Source organism: Sminthopsis crassicaudata, chromosome 2 (genome assembly GCF_048593235.1).
Source record: "Sminthopsis crassicaudata isolate SCR6 chromosome 2, ASM4859323v1, whole genome shotgun sequence".
NCBI lineage: Eukaryota > Metazoa > Chordata > Mammalia > Dasyuromorphia > Dasyuridae > Sminthopsis > Sminthopsis crassicaudata.
In genome coordinates, this window is record NC_133618.1 from 553439994 (window position 1) to 553462342 (window position 22349).

General features: G+C 35.1%; 1 protein-coding gene across 1 annotated transcript in view; it reads left to right on the top strand.

Moving 5' to 3' along the window:
• IGF1R (insulin like growth factor 1 receptor) overlaps positions 1 to 22349 on the top strand; it is a 375287-nt gene that overhangs the window by 69993 nt on the left and 282945 nt on the right. The window contains exon 3 of the mRNA XM_074295044.1: positions 6799 to 7344. Coding sequence (XP_074151145.1) covers positions 6799 to 7344 — 546 coding nt within the window. The remainder of the gene's footprint in view (positions 1 to 6798; positions 7345 to 22349) is intronic.

Here is a 22349-nt window from a genome sequence, read left to right on the forward strand (position 1 = left end):
GTGTTCAAGTGTTTTGTTTATAATGATGTGTTGGCCAGTGTTGCTGGATTGCAGAATATATAGCAGATTGGGGGTGGGGGTTTGATGTGAAATATAAGAATACTGGAAAGGTAGGGGAGTCCAGGGCTTCAAAAACGAATCAAATGATTTTATGTTTGGTCCTAGAGTTGGACTGGAGTGTGGAGATGTGTGGCTGACATACTGACTAGAAAGCAGGCTATTGTAGTAGTCCCCATGTGAAGGGATGAGGACTTAACAGCAGAGTGGAGGCAGTGTCAGTGTAGAAAAAGGGGAGTGTATGAAACATGTTATCAGAGTAGACAAGACCGAACACAGCAACAATTTGGCTAGGGAGATGGGACTGTGAGGTAGGTCTTGAGAATGGGTGACTGAGAGAATGTTAGCAGTGGTACTGTCAACAATAACAAGGAAATTAAGGAAGTAAGAAAAAATCATTAGACTTGTCAATTAATTAATTAAATTAATTAACTTAATATCTGCCTCTCATCTGTGAAATGATTAATACTTTTTGGTACCTATTTTATATAGTTCTTGTGAGAATCAAATGAGATATAATGTATATAAATCCAAAAATGTTGTTACAATGTATATAGTGAATGTTGAAAACTTTAAATTGTTTTGCAAATGTCAGACATTATTCTCATTATTCTAGGTTTCGTCTCTTAATCTCTCCATCTGTAGGTAGCATCCCTTCCTTCTTCTTTCCAACCGTTTGGCTTCCCAGATCCCTAAGAATGGCCTGACAATTGGAATCTGATCTTGGCCCCTGTTTTTTAAAACCCAGCCATCAGTTTTCTTTTTGCAAGAAGGAGGATTTCCCTGGAAGCTATCAGTTACCTTTCCTTTTCTTGCCCACTTTCTGCCTTAAACCTCTTCAAAGGCATTTGTATTACCCATGGCTGGACCCTAGCCCTCTGTTAAACTCTTTAGGGCCCAGAATCTTCAAGATAAGCTATATCTCCTTGTTATCAACCAAGTGTTTTCTGTCAGTGCCTCTTAAATGAGTACTTTCACATGGCTTTATTAATCAAATAAATATAATTTATGTGTATATTGTTTATCCTTCCTCAGATATGACAAGAGCAAGCTAGCTCTTTGATCTTCATAATCATTTAGAATTTTCTAGTGATTGTTTTCTTTCAACTTAATTGTTTTTTGATTTAAAAAATTATCAGTAGTAAAGAAACAGTGTAAATCTCTGGGCCAGCATCAACTTGTGGGGTGATCTTAAGCTACCATTTGCTCATCTTACCTCTTCCTCCTTGTCAAATTTAGCTAGAGTTTATCCATCTGTTTTTGTTTTTGTTGTCTGTTATTTATTAACCTACAGTGTATAGAGTATGTGTACTGTTCAGTATGAGTACTGTATGTGGTCATTGATCTGTCACAGATTTCTTTTAGTGGAACTTTTTCCCTCTTTTCCAATTTTCATATTTCCCTGGGCTTCTGTCCTTCTTTAAAGGGCAACGAGGGCTTTGCATTCTAATACTTTTCATATATTGACTTATTTGTATAATTTTTTTCTTTTTGCTTGAAAACTATAGGAAAGACATAATATTCAATTTTCCCTGAATGACAAAAGCATTTTTAAAGATTCTTTTCATTAGATTTCTCAAGCAAAATGCTATATCCCTTGCTTTCTTTCTGTTTGCCAGTTATCCCTCATGGTCAGAGATTTCTTTTTTCCTTTTTTTTTTTGGTCAATGTCACAAAATGCCCTAAAGGCCTACAGTGTCACAGAATCCAAAACCAACTGAATGTCAGGCTCAGCTTCTTGTACCTTGTGTTCTTCCTTCCACTCCAACCTCCTCCATACCTCCCTTAGGGAATGAGTTGATAGTTTTTTCTTTCTTTAAATGGAAAAAAAGTGTCAATTTTGGAGTCTACTCTTGTCAGTCTGTATAGACAACAGTTAAACCTTTATAATGTGGTCTCTTAACAAAGAGTTCTACTCTAATGTTTTGCTTTAATGTAGATTTATGTAAGTTGTGAAGGATTGGAGAGGAGAGAGGGAATGAAATGAAATAAAGATTCTTCTCCCCATGTGAGCATTTTGTTCTATATGTAAAATATCAGGAAAATAAGTTATTAATCTTGAGGCTCTCTGCTTAGATAGTAGATTTTCATGGTCTATACATAATGATTTCAAATGCATTGACTGGCTTAGATACCTAATACTTTATAACATGATTCAACATGATCTGACACAAAAATAAATAAGTATTCTGGCATAAGTAATATGCTATGTGTGGTATTTTATTTTGCTTTGTTTTGTTTTTGTGACTGTTGAATATTCCTGATAGATCTCAATGCTAAAATAAATGGATTCAAAAAAATTCTTTTAGCCTGGATAGGAATTTAAAAAGTAACTTCATTTGACAGCTAATATGATGTGGTAGAACTTGAGATATAGGGATTTAATTCCAGTTTTATCAACTAAGTAGTGAACTGTGTGTTTGTGAGCAAATCATTAAACTTCTCTGTTTTCTTCATTAAACCTCTCAGTTTCTTAGTAGAATAGGAGGACTGGACCAGATAATCTCAAAGTTTTCTTCAGCTCTGAAATTCTGTGATTCTAACAGAAAAAGTCTCTAATCCTCTAATCATAGTCCTATTGAGTACTTGTCCTACTGATATTATGGTACTTATTGTGATCATTCTATTCTCAGTCTATTCTAATAGTCTCTTAGATGATCTCTGCTTATTGTCTCTTTCCCTCATTGAATATTCATTTTAACACTGCAGAAATAACCTTCTCTTTGGTTCCTTCTTCAAAAATCTTGATGCCTCATGGAAAAAAAAAACAACATAACATTGGAGGTCTGGCATTTGGAGCCTTCTAATTGATTTAGTTCATTGGGTAGTTAGTCAGCATTGTAGATAAAGTACATAGAGCACCAGACCTGGAGTCAAGAATTCTCATATCTCTGAGTTCAAATTGGCTATGTGACCCTGGTCAGATCACTTAGCCCTCTTTGCCTCAATTTCCTTATATGTAAAATGAACAAGAGAAGGAAATGGCAAACCACTTTAACATTCTTATCAAGAAAACCCCAAATGAAATGACTCAACAAGAAGTTAATCTAGCGTGACTTTCTATTTTAACATTATTCTGAATAGAAAATATCAGAAAGGTTTATTAGGTGTTTACTGTGTACAAAACAACATGCTAGGTATTGGGAAAGATATATAGTTAGATAAGATACAATCACTACATTTAAACAATTTACAATATACTAAAAAGATTAAATACCAACACAGACAGCTATAATATGTTACATAAGAATCAATCAATGATATTTATTAATATCCTATTATTTGTATATGTGCATGTATATATGTAGTCTAGATGCAAGAGTTACAAAGACATAAATCAAATAATTTCTGCCCTCAAGAAACTTATATTCTGTGAGGGGAGAAAACTTGTACACATACATATTTATACAAAATATATACAAGATAAATACAAGGTAATTTTATGGGGGAAGCAATAGCAGATAAGACTATGGAATTAAGAAAATATAAAACAAAGTACTTATTTGGTTTAGAACAAGGGTATCAATTAGATATAAAGGCACCAATCCTAATAAGAAGGATCCCTGTAGGGCACATATTGACTTAGTTTTAAAATGTAATATTCTCTCTGTTTATTTTTCAAAATATTTCCCATTTACATTTTAACCTGGTTCAGCAGCATGTAGGTGGAGTTTTTGAAGCCTCTTGTCTAGAGTAATGACATTTTGACTGACTGTTTAGAGTCGTTGCATGTGGGACCAGAAGTTGAAGAAACTATACTGGCAAAGACTGCTGACTTTAATAATCCTTCTCTTTGATCCTGTTTATGTAATTCTTTATTTAAAGACCTGGATTTATCTATTGTGGATGCCTTGCTTTATCTACTTCTGTTGCTCTTAAAGACATTAATTGATCTCTGGTGACTTTTGACATTTGGTTCTTATACTTAAAAGTCTCCTTGCCATTATCTCTTTGATTCTGTCCATAGACTCCTGAAAGTGTGAGCTAGACAGACAGGTAAGTGCCACCACCTCCATGATGATCAGCCTCTCCAGAGTAGACATGTCCTTCTTTAATCTCACTCTTCAAGAAGCAATTCTTCCATTCCTGAAATTTGCAGACTATTTACTTTCTGACCTTACCTTTGCATATTATCATTTTTTTATCTTTTAGTATAAATATTTATGTATATATCACCACCTCCACTTCCTCCCATTCCTAGTCTCCCAATATAAGCTCCTTGAGACTAGAGACTTCATTGCTTTTTTAATCTTTGTATCTCAGTACTTAACACAATTTATTGTGTAGATAGTAGCAGATTGTTATTCAATAAACATACCAGGAAGGCTTGAAATCTTAGTAGAATGATAAAACATCAGACTGACAGTCAAAAGACTTCATTTCTACATCTACTTCTACTCCCAACTTTTTTATATTTCAGATTTCTCATTTTTAAAATAAGGTAAATTAAATGATCTTTCAGAAACTCTCAAGTTTACTATGATTCTAGTTTATTTTATTCCTTCTCTCTTCTTGACTCCTAATATTTGTCAAAACCTGTTGATTCTTCAGTTTCACTCACATTCATCCTTCCAATTTTCCCAGATGCTACTGCCTTAACTCAGCCCCCTATTATGATTCTCTTCTTTCTCTCATCCCCACCCCACCCCTGGACTACTGTAATAAAATCTGAACCAGCCTCTTCTAATTTGTCCTTATACCTTACCCCATATGTTACTCCCCCTAGGCTATGACAGGGACTTAATTCCTCTACCAGTGAAAGTATCAAAGATTTCAGTTATCTTACTCAGGAATATGTGTTGACTTTGTCTCCTGAAGAAAAAGTCCAAAGTCCTTACTTGATACTTGTGTTCTCTGCAATCTGACCCCTTGGCTTTCCTTGAGCCTCATGCCCTAGTACTTCCCCACCTTTGTGTGTCTTGCTCATGCTCTTCCCCATCTCTATTTCCTTTCTTTCCAGTTATCTTTCTTTGTTTTTCAAGATCCAAATCAAAAGTTCACGTGCTCATGTGTGTGTGTGTGTGTGCACGTGTGTGAGACAGAGAGAGAGAGAGAGAGAGACCTTCTTTGATCACTCTAGCTGCTTCCCCGTCCCCTTTGAACTCTCATAGGTTTTTCTGCCCTACCACTCATATAACTTTTCACCCAATATCTGTGTGGTTATTTTATCTTTCTGACCTAATTTTTAACAGGAAGGGTTTGAATTAGATTACTTCCAAGATCTCTCCCATTTCTAAATTTACTATCATTAGATTGTAGTAACTTATGAACTGTGTATTGAGAAGCAACATGAGATAGTGGGAAAAAGCTAGGAAATTTGGAATGAAAAGACATATCTGAGTTCAAAGCCCATCTTTGAAACTTAAGAGCTTTATGAGTATGTGCAAACCACAAAACCTTGCCAAGCCTCAGTTTCCACATTGGTAAATGAGTATAATAGCCATTTTGCCTACCTTACAGAGTTCTTGAGTGTCAAATGAGATAACATGTAGAATGATTTGCAAAACATTTGATTAGTATCTAGTATGTGCTAGGCATTGTACTAAGTACTTTACAAATGGTATCTAATTCAAAGCTTACAAACAAGTGTTTTGAAATAGGTGCTATTATTACTCCCTATTTACACTTGAGGAGACTCAGCCAAACAAATTAAATGATTTGCCCAAGATTATACAGCAAAGTGTCTGAGACTGGATTTGAACTCAATTTCTCCTGACTCCAGGTCTGTCTACTATCCAGCTGCCCCTTAAGCACTGTATAAATGTTATTATCATTTCCCTTATTAGACTGGAAGTTCCTAGAGGGAGTTGGGTACCTCTCCATATTCACCACAGCATGCAACAAAGTGCTTTACTTTGAATTAGGGGAAAGCAGCTACAATCCTAAAAAGATTTAGTATTAATTTTTGATGGTATCACTTCTCAAAATGCCAAGAAGAGATGGTATGAAGGTTAAAGAGGAAAGGTATTGATTCTTCACTTAAAAGTACTACAAATGTGCTATAAACATCATAACCTTTTTCAAAAAAAATTTTTGGATCCTGGTTTTGAGTTAGATGTAAAATAGGTATACATTACCTAATGTCCATAATTAAATCTGAGAAAATGTGATGTCAGGTAAAGCATCATTTGAAGGGACAGTTAGTTTCATAGAAGCAATGTTATAGCAATGAGGAATCAGGAGAATGGCATAGCCATTAATCCTTTACCATGGGATTTGTATATACTGTATTCCTGGTGTTATGAAAATCCATTCTGAATAAATTTATGTAGGGCATGCCTCCATAGATGCACCAAGGGAGAAAATGGGGCGACAGGGTATGAACTAATTAATAAAAGAATACAGCATAACAGACTTTCAGCCCCCACTTAAATTACCCCATTTCTAGGATATTTCGATCACTTATTGGCCTAGTTGGTTACTTGGAATTGTGCAATATTTGATAATATTTACAATGGTGTTGAGTTTTTTTCCTACTTAAGAAATAGTGCATTATGTTATTATTTGAAAGTATGTAGCATGTATTTGACTACCAACTTAAGTTGAAGGACTCAGAAAGTAAGAGTAAGTTTTCAGTTCCATGGCTAAAGTTGGTCAATAATTATATTTTTATTTCTTTATTTAAAAAAGTGGATTTCTTAGAAGAGTGACCACATTGTAGGGTTGGTAATGTTTTCAGAGAAAATATTTCCTGTAACTAAAAAATGACATGCTTTTCCCCCTCTTCTTTTTTACTTCTAGTTTGTGGGCCAAACATTGACATTCGCAATGAAATCCAGGAGTTGAAGCGATTAGAAAACTGCACGGTGATTGAGGGCTACCTCCGAATTCTACTGATCTCTAAGGCAGAAGACTACAGGAACTTCCGATTCCCAAAGCTCACGGTCATCACTGACTACTTGCTGCTTTTTCGTGTGGCAGGCTTGGAGAGCCTTAGTGACCTCTTCCCTAACCTTACGGTCATCCGAGGGAGAAACCTTTTTTATAACTATGCTCTGGTGATCTTTGAGATGACAAATCTCAAAGAGATCGGGCTGTATAACCTTAGGAATATCACTCGGGGGGCCATCAGAATCGAGAAGAATTCAGACCTCTGTTACCTCTCCACTGTGGACTGGTCTTTGATTCTGGATGCTGTATCTAACAACTATATTGTGGGAAATAAATCTCCCAAGGAGTGTGGGGACCTTTGTCCAGGGACAATGGAAGAGAAGCCATTGTGTGAAAAGACAACCATTAATAATGAGTACAACTACCGCTGCTGGACCACAAACCACTGTCAGAAAAGTAAGAGTTAAATAAACTGATTTTATCTGCTTCCCTTCACCCTGTTCTTCCTCGACTTCTTTCTTTATGTAAAAGTAAATAGTTCTGGTAATCCAGGTGGCTGTTTCATTTAATGAGTCAGTATGCCTCCCATTTCAGGCTTAGTTTCCTAATGGTAGATCTCAGTTGTAATTCTTTTCACATCTTAGACCTGGCAGTGTAAGGAAACATTAATGTGTTATTATTACAACTGCTGTTCGGCTCAGTTAGACTCTATAAATGTATTTGCATATATGTGTAATATAATATATATATACACATGCTTGGGGCCAGAAAGATTACTTTATTTAAGCTTTGCATGTTGCATGAAAAAAAATGTTACTGTGTTTACACTTAGTAATTGTGTAAGGCTTGTTGGTTGGGGATGTATATGTCTTTACCAAAATGGATGGTGGTTGTGGTGAAAAGTTGTATTGTCAGTCCTGCAGCATTCTTGGATTGTTATTACATAAAAAGGGGGGAAAAATAGGAGTTAAGTCTAAACCCATTTGTAAGGATTAGTTTCTCCCACATGTAAGGTGGTGATCACACAACTTTTAAGATTTTTAGTAAATAATTTACTTTGGTTTCACAGGGACATAGTGTCTGAACAATATGGTTAAGGTGAGAGATGACTAAACTGGAAGTCAGCAGATTTGGGTTATAGTTTAATCTCTGCATCTGAATTAGTTATATAATCCTGGCAAGTCTTTAACTTTGTCTGAGGCCTCAGTTTCTTACAAGTAATAAATATCTATCATATGTCACAGGGTTGTTGGTTGGAACTCTTCTGCATGAAAAGTTTGGAAAGCATAAGGTACTAAATTATGTAGAATGGTGTTTTTAATGTGTTCATTTGAGCCACTCCAGAATCCCCTTATTTTCTCCTCATTTTGATTTAGTCACAGGTAATCCTTCCCTTAATATGATCAGAACCTTGGCAATCAGATCAGAGTTGTTAAAATATCATGTTGATTACTCTCAGCAGACGTTTAAGTGGTAATGACCAGGAGGATATTGCCTGCCAGTAATCATATTAGGGAAGTAATCAGCTATGTCTGATGATTGGTCCTGTAAAACGGAAGCTTTCCTCCTTGTGTTCTTGCCATTATGAGGTACTAGTAAACTGTGGAGAAGGAGGGGAAAAATTAATGTGAACCACAAGAACCTATTGGTTTGATCCCATTTTGATTTCATTTATAGTAGGGAAATAATACCTTTTAAATCTAAAGTTGGTTCTTCACTCAGGATAATTTACTTGGTCCTTGGGTCTGGATATGTGAGTGCACATTCTTCTTTTGATAAGTACAGAAAGGCCACTCACCCCTGAGGGAGCACAATGCAAGATCTGCATAATTCAAGTATAGTTACAGTGTTTAGACACTATAATTGACATTTAAAGTATCATTGTGTGTTCTGCAAGCATTCTGATGATCCTGTTGCAAGATCCGTCACTCTATGAACCATGCTTGATTGAAATGGGAGGAAAGCATTGCACCCAAGTTACTGTAGAGATTACTTTAAATTGTTACTTATCATTAGCCACATCTTCTGCATGTAAAGTACTGGAAAAGTGAACTATTAAATAAATGGAAGCTATTTTCTATTAAAATATTAAGAAAAGAAGTATTTTCTATTAAAGGAAGAATTCAAAAGTTCTTGATTTTGATCTGTGGGGCAGAATGGGGTGTTCCCTCCTCTGGAGAAAAACAACCCCAACCCTGAAACTAAAACCTGTCATCTCATATCTTCTTCTGTTGTTGAGCATTTTCAAAGGCAGTTAGACCAGTGTTCAGACAGAAGAACTACAGTTCATCTATATGTGAAGCCTCCCCAGCTTAGTTAGTTCTGCCAGAGCTGGTGCTGTATGTAGTAGTTCAGCCTACTGAGGCTATTTCCAGGATTAGCTCCACATGAGCATGAAGCATCACAGTAGGACTTTTCATGTGAAGAAGAAATATTGTAAAAAGTTTAATTCATTAATTGTATTTGTATTACTTAACAAAAGTTGATTTTAAAAAAATTTTGTCACTGATTTTTAAAAAAATGCTATCTAGTAAACAGAATGGTAGGCCATATCAGTTTATTCAGTTTTTATAAACTTATAAACTATAATTTATATATATTATATATATATATATAATTTATATAACATATAAATTATAAAAAACTTCTAATCCTGGGTGAGGTAGTAGAACAGGACAAAATCCATGAACTCCACTAGGAAAAAAAATTCTGAAAAACCATATGTGAAAGTCCTCTGAATTTCATGAATGTGGGTAACTTATGTGGGAATTCCATCTGCCATTGCAGATTGAAGCCTAACTATGACCTAGATGAATCCTAGGGGAGATGCTTTTGGTTAAAGTATTTTACTTGTTCCTGGTCAGAGACAGAATTTGAATCCTGGTCTATTTGACTAAAAGTCCAGTACTTAGTATTCCATGCTGTTTCATATAAATATATATTCTTTGCTGATAATATTTTAGTGTAATATTCTTCTTTAAAATTTTTCAATAGTATTTTATTTTTCTAAATACACGTAAAGATAGTTTCCAACATTCATTTTTGTAAGACTTTATGTTCCAAATATTTCTCCTTCTTTCTCTTACCTTTTCCCTCCCCAAGATAGCAAGCAATTTGATATAGATTAATATGTGCAATTCTTTTAAACATGTTTCCATATTTGTCATGTTGTGCAATAAAAATAGACCGAAAGAGAAAAAAATGAGAAAGAAAAAACTAGCAAACTAACAAAAAAAAGTGAAAATACTATGCTTCGATCCATATTCATTCGCCATAGTTCTCTCTCTAGATGCAGATGGCATTTTCTATTGGAATTGCCTTGAATAACTTTATTGTTAAGAAAAGTCAAGTCTGTCACAGTTGATCATCTTATAATCTTATTATTACTATGTGTAATGTTCCTTGGTTCTGCTCACTTCACTCAGAATCAGTTCATGTAAATCTTTCCAGGATTTTCTGAAATCACCCGACTCAGCATTTGTTATAGAATAAAAAATATTTCATTATATAAGTTATATACCATAACTTGCTCAGCTATTCCCCAATTGATGGTTATCCATTCAATTTCTAGTTCCTTGCTATATTTTTTATTACTAGGGCATAATTTTTAGTTATTACCAGAAAATAAAGAAATATGACATCTTTTCTCTATGCTTGTTTTTTAAATTAAAGAATTCCATTTTTGATTCTTCTGGTGGTTTCCTAATTAGAATATTTATTTTTGTAACACCCTCTCACTGAATTTTTTTGTTTTCCCCTATAGTGCTTTGCACATAGTTAGATGTTTGACAAATAGTTGTTGATGTCTCTACCCTGCTTCTACTTAAGTATTTATCACTGTGATTACATCCTGAGTAAGATTCTTAAAATATTGTAAGCATTACAAGAGTCTCACTTGTAAAACTTTGTTATAAATTTTTCTTCTCTCTCCTTTAACGTCTTCCCTCCCCAAGATAGCAATCCCTCTAATATAGATGAAATACAAGAGTCTCTCTTGATAATTGCTAAATTAGAAAAAATGAAATATCTCCCTTTGACATTAGGATAAGAACTAAGGAGATTATTTTAAAATATAAACTAAATCACAGTCATAGGTAACAAGAATCATGATGACTCTCTAAAAGAAAAATTTAAACTCATGGTAGGGAAGGAGGCTATATGATTTAAAATAGACAAAAAAAACATGCTGGGAAAGAAAAAATGTTTAAAAAGTATGAATTAATCTGGCATTTGCAACACCTTTTAAAGTGCCTGTTTTTATGTAGCATGCCTAATCTATAGCAGAAAAATATCAGCAGTATTTAATTCAAGAGGGAGAAGTACTTTATGTGGCTATTCTAATCGTTTTCTTATTTATAAAAATCTACTAAACATTAGGATAGAAAAGTGACAGTTGTTTAAGCCTTGGAGCATTATTAGTAAAGAGACAGATACTCTAAAATTTTATACAGTCTATCTAAAACTGTAACTTTTCAGTTAGAAGAGTATTATTTTATATCTAGTGCTGCTTACCTCTTTTTGTTTGTTTTTCCTGAAAGTAGGCAGAAATGTGCAGATATGATTTTTGAATGAGGCAAAGGTTTGTCAGGTCTCAAAGTACTGATATGCTGCAGATGTGTTTAATGGTCATTGGCAAATGAGCAGGATAATCTCCCCCTCCTCCCCTTCTAAAAGTCTCTGTGTCTTAATTTGCAGAGATTGAGAATCCATTGAAGACATAATGGTAGAAACTGGGCTTGTATTCTTTCTCCTTAATTTTTCAGATTTGACCACTTTGCCATTTTATCTACCTAGTGTTAGCCACTATCAAAGCATATTATCATGAAAAACTTCTGAAAGGTTTGAAAATTTTCTTATAGATTCAACCTTGTCCTGTAAATATTGTATTTGTGTGTTTTTTATTCCAACTGCTTTTTCAGTGGCTGTTTGCTCAGTGGAATTTCCATTACTTGATTTCAGGTAAATACAGAAAAATAACTGCTAAACTTCTATCTCTAGCACTTTTTAACATATCAGGATAAACAGCTTGTGGTCTGCTCAAATCACTGTGATTGCAGCCAGGAAATCTATGAAGGCGGTGAGCCCAGCCATGTTGGAAGCTGACTTAGCTGGTGGCGCAGCTTAATTTCAATTAAAAGGGCATTGACTGGCACCAGCAATCCTAGAGTTAGTTGCCTTTCATCCCAACTCCAAATTGAGAAATCAGAAAAATAGCAGATCAGAACTTTCTGATGAGAAGAGAATAAATTGCTCACTTTATTGACAAACAGTGGAAAGATTTTTCCCCTTTTGTACTGGGTCAGATATTTATAATAAAGGCAAGGGGTATTAATAACAACTCTTCATTTCCCCTACTGTCTTTGTAGTTTACCAAATGCATCATTTCAAGGTTCATTGCCCAGGTATTTCCACTGTTTGAAATGAAAAGCTGTCTTTCAGTTTTTTTTGTAGATTGCTAACCAGTTGAGCCCTCCAGGTAGGGACCCATGACTCATTAATAGTTCAGTGAGTCAGCAGTTGGTTTTGGGGCATTGCCTAATTTTCTAATATGAGACCCCACGCATGTGTTGTGTTAAGAGGGAGTAGCATGCATTTGGATATGAGCAATCTATTAAGCATCTGGAAATTTGTATAAGTTAAGCCCTTGTGTTCTGAAGCCAGCTTGGGCTTCTTGGCTTCTCCTCAGATCCCAGGTGTTTGCTACTTCTACCTAGGGAAGAATAATACTTGCCAAGATGGAACCCTCACATTGTTTTAAGGGGTCTGGGAATCTAGCCTGATATGTCCAAGTCTGAGCAGTAATGAGCAAAGGATTTTGTTCTCAATTGATTGCTAGATTTGGGAGCCATTCTTAGTTTTGGGGCACATTTTCTTTGTCTCTAATGTAAATGAAGTAGCAGCAAAGAATTCAGTATAAAATAAAAACAAGAGCACACGTTTAGATACTACTTTGTAGTCTGCAAGGTGCAACAACTTTAGTAAAATCAATATTATTTACTCTTATTTTACAGATAGACAAATTGAGGATCAGAAAAGTCTTTCAAGGAGAAGGCTGAATGTGCTCTTGTTGAAATTAGAGAGATTCTTGAGAGGATCCACAGTGGGTTGAACCACATGGCTTCTGAGGGCCCTGCTAGCTAGTTTTAGTCTATGAACTTGGTCTGGATTCTAAGTTCAGTGGCCTCAGGTTTTGTCATATGTGCTCGTACTGAATGTCAGGCCATGTCCATCTGAACTCCTTTCGGAATGGGTTGTGTGTATGTATGTGTGTGTGTGTCCGTCCGTCCCCATCCGTCCCTTTTCCTCTTTTCACAGCCAAGGTGATAGAAGAATATCCTACCAGTTGTAAGTATCTAGAGATGCACTGATCTTCTGCCTGGGCTTTTGGATATTTATAGAAAGAGGTTGTTAGGATCCTCTCAGTCTCTGTACTTCTATTTTATACATCTCCCCTGTACTTCTCAGAGAACTCGGTAAAAATTAAAGGTCAGCCCATTTATCCATTCCCTTCTTTTTATTCCAGAATGTCTCCATATGAAGGGAAACCCTGAATTTAATGGTTTTGTCCACTAAGATTTATTCCTTTCTTCCATATACGTGGCCTGTTGGACTATGCAGATCTTCCCACTTCCCTAGTTTCAGGGTATGAAAGATGCTATACAGCTTCTTCTAGCCATCTGACCATAACTAAGTGTCTTGTAATCCCTTCCTTCAGATGTTTTGGGAATTGAATTCCTGTTCCTTCATTAAAAAAAGTCTTCGAGCCGTATATGATCCAATGAATCCAAAAATTGTCCACCAATTTCCAAATTCCAAAATTTCCATCAAGGCAAGTGATTTCTACAAAAACAACCACCCAACAACCCAAAGAAACCTGAGGTTTGAGTGCAATTTGCCCTCTGAATAACAGGCATTTCCAATCCCCCTTGTGGCCATTCTTTCTGACCCTTTCGAGAGTTCCCTTTTCCTATAATCCCAGGACTGTTTATCTACCAAGCCAACTGACCTGGAACTTTGTTTATATATTTAGCCAATTAACTAAACTATCTGGCAATGACAGACAAAGAAAAGCATGTGAAATCAGAAAACCTGGGTTCAGATCAAAGCTCTTCTACATATTATTTATGTGATTTCAGGCAAGTCACTCAGTTTCTTTATCTGTAAAATGAGGGATTTGGATAAGGTGGTCTATAATATCCCTTCTCAGTTCTAAATCTGTGATCTATGATGGAATGAATTCCCAATTACTTTCCATGATCTCCATTCCAATTGTGAACTCATCAAAATAGTAAAGTCTTTTTATAACAAAGTCATCTTCATCTCTTCCCACTGAGTGTTATTTCTTTATGACTTTATATAGAGTAATAGTACTGAATTAGTACAGAGTTTGTTGCTTTGTAAAAGAGAAATAACTTTTAAAATTTTTATCTTAATCACTTTATAATTTATTTAAAAATTCTTTTCTTCTTAAATTTTGGATTCCAGAATATGTCTCTTTTCCTCTCCCCCATCTCCTGAGAAGGCAAGCAATATATCAATTATACATGTGAAATCATACACAAATTTCTATATTACCCATATCACAAAACAAAGCTAAAAAACAAAGAAAGCAAGAAAGCCAGTTTGCACTCGAAATTCATCAGTTCTTTCTATAGAGGTACATAGCAGTTTTTTCATCATGAGCCCTTTGGAATTGTCTGGGATCATTGTATTGATCAGAATAGCCAGACTTTCACAATTGATCATCATCAAAATGTTACTGTGTACAATATTCTCCTGGTTCTGTTCACTTCATTTTGCATCAGTTCATATAGATCTTGGCCGTGTTTTTTCTGAAACTATCTCCCTTGTCATTTTTTATAGTATAATATTGAATCATTACAGTAATGTACCACATCTTAGTTAGCCATTCCCTATTGATAGGTATCCCCTTAGTTTCCAATTTTTTTTACCATCACAAAAAGAGCTACCATATTTTTATACATATAGAGTCTTTTTCTTTTCTTTTTATCTCTTTGGGCTATAGATCTAGTAGAAGTATTCATGGATCAAAGGTCATGCATGTTTTATAGCTATTTGGGTCTAGTTCCATTTTGTTCCCCAGAATGGTTGGATCAGTTTACTACTCTACCAAGAGTTCTTTAATGTATGTAAAATATCCATTTTGCAGATAGAGAAACAGGCTCAGAAAGGGTAGCTACCTTACTTGCTTTTCATCACATAGCTTTAACTCTCAGAGAGGGAATTGGAATCTAACTCCACAACCAGCATCCCCTAGTTATACTACTTTTACTGCCTGCAGGAGGCAGATTGGAGGCAGGAAAATTTGATAGTGAGAGAAAGCTTTTCCATCTGTGACACAAGTAACATTAAACAGGGGCCATTTGTTGGCAGGACACTTAAATATCATTTGGAGTTAAAACACTGAAGTGTTCAAACAGATCTGTCAGGAATGGAGCTGTCCAAAATGAACAGGTTTCCATCTGCAGTGTCCTGAAACACAGTGGAGTTAAGGTAGGATTGGCCGGTAGGGTTTTTTGGAAGGACCTTTATTTCTTGTGCAACAATAAGAGGGATCATATTGCAAAACAGTGACTCCATTCAGGAAAAGGTAAAGACCTTTAAAAAGAAGCATGAGAAATTGTAACAGTATAGAAATTTGTTAATGTGACTGTTAATTGGAAAAAAAACTATATGTAAAAAAAGAGAGCCAGGAGGATCTAGTAGAAAGATTGGATTTGGAGTCAAGAAAGATTTAGATCCAAAGTTCTGATACTTAATAGTGGGCAGCCTAGGTGTTATTGTGATTAGAATGCTTTACTTGAAGTCAGGAATATGAATTCATATTGGGCCTTACTAGACATTTGCCATCTGTATGATCTTAAGCAAGTCACTTAATTTTCCCATCTATAAAATGGGAGTAAAAATAGCACCACTCACAGATTTGTTATGAATATTAAACGAGATTATATTTGTAAAGTGCTTAGCACAGTGCCTGCATAGGTGCATAATACATACAGTTCTCTTCCCCACCTCCCCCTTCATAGCTGTATAAGTTTAGGTAAGTTGTGAAATCTTTCCAGGTCTTATTTTCATCATCTGAGAAATCATAGTTATAATTACCATTTTCATTGAATTGCTTTGGGGGAACTACTTTGTTAAAAAAAAAAAAGTGAAATACTATACAGACCTCAGCTCTTATCATTTTAGTTCCAGTTTTGTTTTTATTTTGCTGTATGACTGTGAATGTTATTTTATCCCTCTTGGTCTCAGCTTCTTTGTAGTACAGTGAAGGGCTGGAAAAAAATGATCTGTGAAGAGTCCCTTCTGCACTAAAATTTTATTATGAGGTTCCCCTCCTCCCCACCATCTTATCATCATTGCAGGCAGTGATTTTGTTTGGTTGATGGCAGTGCTGCCTATTGGCATGTTGCATAGTTCTCAATAGCTTAAAGAAAAGCTTCTAGCTCTTTTTTTAGGTGTGAGTGGGTATGCTGTTATATGTTTGGTATGTATACATGCACACATATATATTTATATAAACTGTTGGTATAAACAAAATTCATTTGGCCAATGAACCGTATAAGTTGATGGTACCTGCAAGTTTGTTGACTTGAGCAAAGAATGGGTAAGCCTGATGTCAACTCCCAATTCCTTCCTTTTCTTTCTTAAAATGAAAAAAAAAGTATAAATATATATGGTTATGGAATAGAGTGGGATGGAGTTTCTTTGCTTAACAATTAAAAAGCACATTTTTACATAAAACTGTCAGTCTCAAATGGTGTTCTAGGAATACATGCTTTGCCCATTCCCCTTTTTTGGAGGGGGCAGTGATGCTTGTTTTTTTTAATCCTTTTCCTCCTGCATTAATAACACCATCTTTTCCCTCCACATCTCCCCCCAGTTAGTAGCAGGAAATGTACACTGGATCCCTCTGTCCTTGCTTAGACCTTCCGCTCAAGGATATCAGGTGGGTGGGAAAATGCTGTGTGGGAACATTAGGCATGTTAGGCAGCCAGGCTTCTATTTAATTTTGTTACTGAGCAGAAGTTGGTTTTTGTTTTTGCATCTCCTTCATAAACAAAGGAAAAGATCTTTGCTTCCTTCCGTGCAACTTTTACGGAAATCATGTTGTTGGGGAGGAGGGTGCTCATGAGTCTACACAGTGCATTAAGTGGATATGTTTGGCCTCTCAGGGAAAAAATGCAAACTGAACCAAGGAATAATTTCCTGTGTATTCATCTTCTTTAAAAGTTCTAATGGAAGAAACTTTGATAACTGAAAACAGAAGGTTATAAGATGCCAGTTATTAAAGTCCAGTGGCTCTTTTAGGTCTTTAATCTGAGGGGGCTTTTTATTTTTAATAAAGTTAATAGTAGTACAAGGAAGCCTTGCTTGTTGACAGCCATTTGTTATTATGGTGGTGAGTTCTATATTCAAATCTAATATTTGTACCCAGTATTTCTCTGGGGAGGAGGATCCCAGCTGCATTTCTCTGACATCTGCTCTTGGCAGCAGATCTATGAAGTTGGGGTTGCCATACTGGATTTCCGGCTAGAATCAAAGTGTTTGGATGGCTTCTAGCAGCTGCTAGGGCTGGGGAATTGGGCTTAAAAGTGAAAATGGGGGAAAGATTGGGAATAAATAGCCCGCAATACAGAGAGACAGAAAAACAGACAGAGACAGAGACAGAGAGACAGCGCTAGTGTGTACTAGCCAACATAGCAGGCATTTTGAATTAAGATTTTTCAAAAGACATTAGTGGTGATATATGGAATAATGGAAGCAACTCAAGTGCTTATAGTCAGTGAAGAGTTGCTTTGTTACTGAGTTAGTAATTCAGTATAAGGGTTTTCATTCTGTCTTCTTGACCTTTTGATAATTAATGGTATTACCAGAATATAAGTCTATCACTCAGATATGGGCCAGGTCTGTTTTTATTTTGATTCTAGTAAGGAATAATTTTCTGCTTTTCTGCCTCAATGAACTTAAATAAATTAGTATATTAAAAAGATTTCTGCTGAGTAATTATGCAGAAGTTTCACTTAGATTTTAAGCAAAGATGCATTGGCATGCTAATTCCATTCATTTTTCATTCCAAGGAGAAGCAAGAGGACCTCAATTATACAGGAGAATGTCTTCACAAATGGATGCTGACACTACGCATAACTTTATTTTTCTCATCACCACCCCCCAAAATAATTGCATTTCCTTCCCACTGTCACCATTCCTTCCATTACCACCCTCCACCCAACAAATTCATACACTCTTGACCCTCCTTTTGAATTTGTGTTGCTAACCATTGCGGGGGCTGAGGCTTAAAAGCACCTTCACCATAATCACAAGTGGAATCCTGGGAATGTACAGTTCTCTCAGAAGAATGTTTCTTTAACTCAACAAATCTGTCTTTTAAAGATCCCTGTGGGAAGATCATTAGAAACTATACAGTGGGTGTTCAAGAGGAAAGGTGTGCCAGTGGGTGTGCTTTAATAGAGCATTTTCTATTGGTAGAGAATTGTTGATATGACACAATTCCTTTTTTTTTAAACAGTATATAATTTTTAACAGAAATTCCAGTTTTATGAGACAAAAGTAAAAGCATTTCATTAATTGCAAAATTAATTTAGCTGTTTTGTTGATAGTCTGTAGGCTCAGGTTTGTTATATGCTCCAGTAATATAAAAAAAATCAAAATATAAAAAATATAAAAAGAAAACCTTTTAGTATCTTAGCTATTTTATGTCAATTAAATTGTACTTTCAACATAAATTTTGTGACTGGGAACCTACAGTCCTCCCCTTCTTAATCCACAGAATGATCTCCACTGGTGGATTGTTTTTACTAGTCTATTCATGGTAGTTTTGATGATGTAAGAATAAACAGAAAGATGAAGAGCTTTTAGCAGTGGCTAAGTAGTCCAATCAGAATTCTAAATTGAATGATCATGTAATACAAATGAAACCACTAGGCTATTGAAAAGGATGGTTTAAACAGTATATTAATATCAATTTCTCTCCCTTTCTTTCCCTTGCCCTCATCTTTATTTGTCTATCCTTCCTCTTTTTTTTCTTCCTTATCCTTTCTATATTCAATAGATACATAGAAAATATGTGATTAAGACAAAGCTTATTCTTTCTTCTATACAGCTCTGTTTTTACAAGTAATATTGATATAAAATTATATATAAATTTGTAAGAGAAATATGAGTGGGTAGAGGTTCAAAGAGGAAACAGTTATTACTGGGTAGTGGTGAAAGAAATAGTATTCTTCAAACTTCCACATGTTAAAAAGATTGATCTCTGAACCATTTATTTAACATTTATCATTACTGAATCTGACTATTTCTTATGCAATTGTTGGCTAATCTTCTCATTGTGATTACATAGATTGTAAGATCCTTGAACGTAAACTTTTTTTTTTGTATTTTGTATTTCCTCGATATCTTTCTCAGTTATGTGTAAGAGTAAAAGACAGTTTTTCACATTTACAAATTACTTTGCAGTTTCCCAAGCACTTTTTTTGCATTTGTTCTTAAAACTTTAAGTTCCAGATTTTCTCCCTTCCCCCCTCCCCACATTGAGAAGGCATATGTGAAGTTATACAAAACATTTTCATAAAACCAAGCACTTTTCTTTTAAAAGTATAATTTTTTTTCTATTCACAAAAAAATTTATTCTCTTATCTCACCTCCTTTCTTATTCTTCACTAGGAAAAAAAGACAGAACCCTTGTATCAGATATTTGAGTCAAACAAAACATTTTCACCTGGTCTGTATCCAAAAATATGTCTTGTTCTTCATCCTGAATCACCTCTCTGTCAGGAAGTGACTAGCATGTCTCAAGTTTGGACCTTTGGAATTAGACTTCATCATTCAATTGCTCAGTCAGTGTTCTTGAGTCTTCGAGTGTGTTATTATCCTAGAAATTATTGTCTTGGTTCTGATAGCACTTTCTTCACAACTCCCATGAGATGGAGTTAGTGCAACTATTATTACCAACATTTTTACAAAAGAGGAAGATTAGGTCCACAGTAGGCACTTAGCATTTGTTGGTTAATTCCATTTATTGCCCTGATTATTTTCTGGGGATTAATGACAGTTGAATCAAGACAGGATGCCATGCCATCTAACTGGATGAAGGGTCGGATTTTATTGGTATAAGGGATTCTGTGTACCTCCTTTGCAACTTCCTGTCCTAGACAAGAGGTTAAGTAAATTGGTCAGGTCCTTATAGCCAGTTGCTGTCAGAAAAGACATTTGAACCTAAGTCTCCCTGGTTTTCAGGCCATTTCTCTGAACACTGAATTATAGCTGTCAAACACCCAGCAAAACTCCATAGTACTGCCAAAGTAGCTCAAACTGTAATTGGGGACCCTTTTAACAAAGTAAATGAAAATAGAATTTATATAATGTTAATAAGTGATTTTCTAAGTAAAACAATCCATAAAGATGTTCAATATGGTTCCTATAAACTTCAAGTTAAATTTGAAGACTCTTCAGTAGATCTTGCTGCCTTTCATAATAGTTTGAATTTAGGTAGTGCTTTTAAGTTTATAAACCATTGTATATGTGTTATCTCATTTGATTCTCACCTCAAGTGTATGAAGTAAATATTATTATCTCTATTTTTTATATGAAGAAACTTATCACTAATAATAATTTTAGTAATATTTTATTTACATGTAAAGATAGTTTTCAACACTCATTTTTGTCAAACTATGTCCTAAATTTTTCTTCCTTTCCTTCCTTTCCCCTTCCTTTCTAAGACAGCAAGCAATCTGATATAAGTTATACAAATAAAATCCTTTAAAATATTTCCATATTTTCCATGTCATGTAAGAAAAATCAGACCAAAAGGGAAAAAATCCATGAGAAAGCAAAAGCAAACAAAAAAGGGTCAGTAATAATTATGACCTTTTTATAAAAATAGCCTTTTTGTAACTCCTACAAAGTGCTAAGCAATCCACAAATACTTTCTCATTTAATCTTCATAATAATCCTATGAGGTGCTATTATTATCCCCATTTTACAGATGAGGAAACTGAGGCAAACAGGATATGTAACTTGTCCAGGGTCATATAGCTAGTGTCTGAGGTTAGATTTTGGACTCAGGTTCTTCTGACTCCAGGTGCAAAACTCTTTGCACTGTAACACCAGCTGCCTAAAGATGAACAGAGAAGCTTCTATCCTGACTACTTTGCATTTGTTGTTATTTCTTACTACTCTCCTCTCACTACATTTTCTCCATCTAGTACACCAGACTGGTTCTTTGCTCAGAATTGCCTTTGCATGATTGGCTTTCCCTTACATGAGTTTTTATTGCCCCTGTTCTCACTGGTATGTAGAAGCCTGCTTTATTTTGTTCTGAGGTGGGTGAGTTCCACTTGCTTTCATTTTCTCTTTCCTTCTAATCTTATTTCCATTTCTCCATTGTTAGATGTATTTCAAAGCAAAAGTTTAGAAAGCTCAAGTTGTTTGGCTCTTGGAGGATTTTCTTAGTATACCTTGTCATTTTTCATTATCTATTCATATAGGACAGCTGGATGGTATCAGAACCAATAAAATGATATCTTTATAAAGTCTTGTTAAATTTCAAGTGTTGCTTTTAGATTTAAAAAAATCTAAACCTATAAGTGTAAAATGTGGGAGGACTAATTTAGGAACATGTCTTTGTAGATTTAGAACTATACAGTCTATAGAATTGCCATGCAGGTCAATAGGATTATAAAAAAACATAGATTTACAACCAGAAGGAATATTAATAGTTACTGAGTCCAGCTCCTCTTACAGATGAAGACCTGGAGTTCCAGATAGACCCTATATTATGTTATGTATAATACTTATTTAATCTAAGTCAAAGAGTTGGGATTCTGATTCCCTCTGATTTAAAAAGCTAGCACTCATTCTATATAATATATCTTCTTGTCTCTCTCTCTCTCTCTCTTAATAGCAGTTCATTCAAATAAACATGGGAATTTAGTCTACTAAATAAGTTTAACACAGGCCCTGCACTCAAAGAGCTGACATTCTAATGGAGGAAAACAGCACATTTAAAGGGAACTAAAGGGAGAAGGCTGGACCAGGAATAAAGGATACTCACATATGAGTAAACTCCCAAGAGGGAGAAGCAGGATCTGTGAAGGCAAAGCCTATCATTGGATGCATTTGAACAGATGTTGCAATGACCATCCCTGAGAAATGTAAATGAAAATTATTGAATTGGTGGGAGGTTGTTTTAAGTAATTACTAAGGCCCTTTCCGAGTCTAGAAAATATTTTTTTTCTCTTGGTTTTTGTTTTAAATGCCTTATTAATATTAACATTTTATGTGGAGAAATAACACTGAAAATCCCTGCATGATCTTTGAGACACAGACTGTTGTTTATTTCTCATCTTCAAGGAGATATAAAAATTGCAATGAGTTTCATGGGCATAAGTATTGCCTTTTGCAGAGCAGTCCTGGAG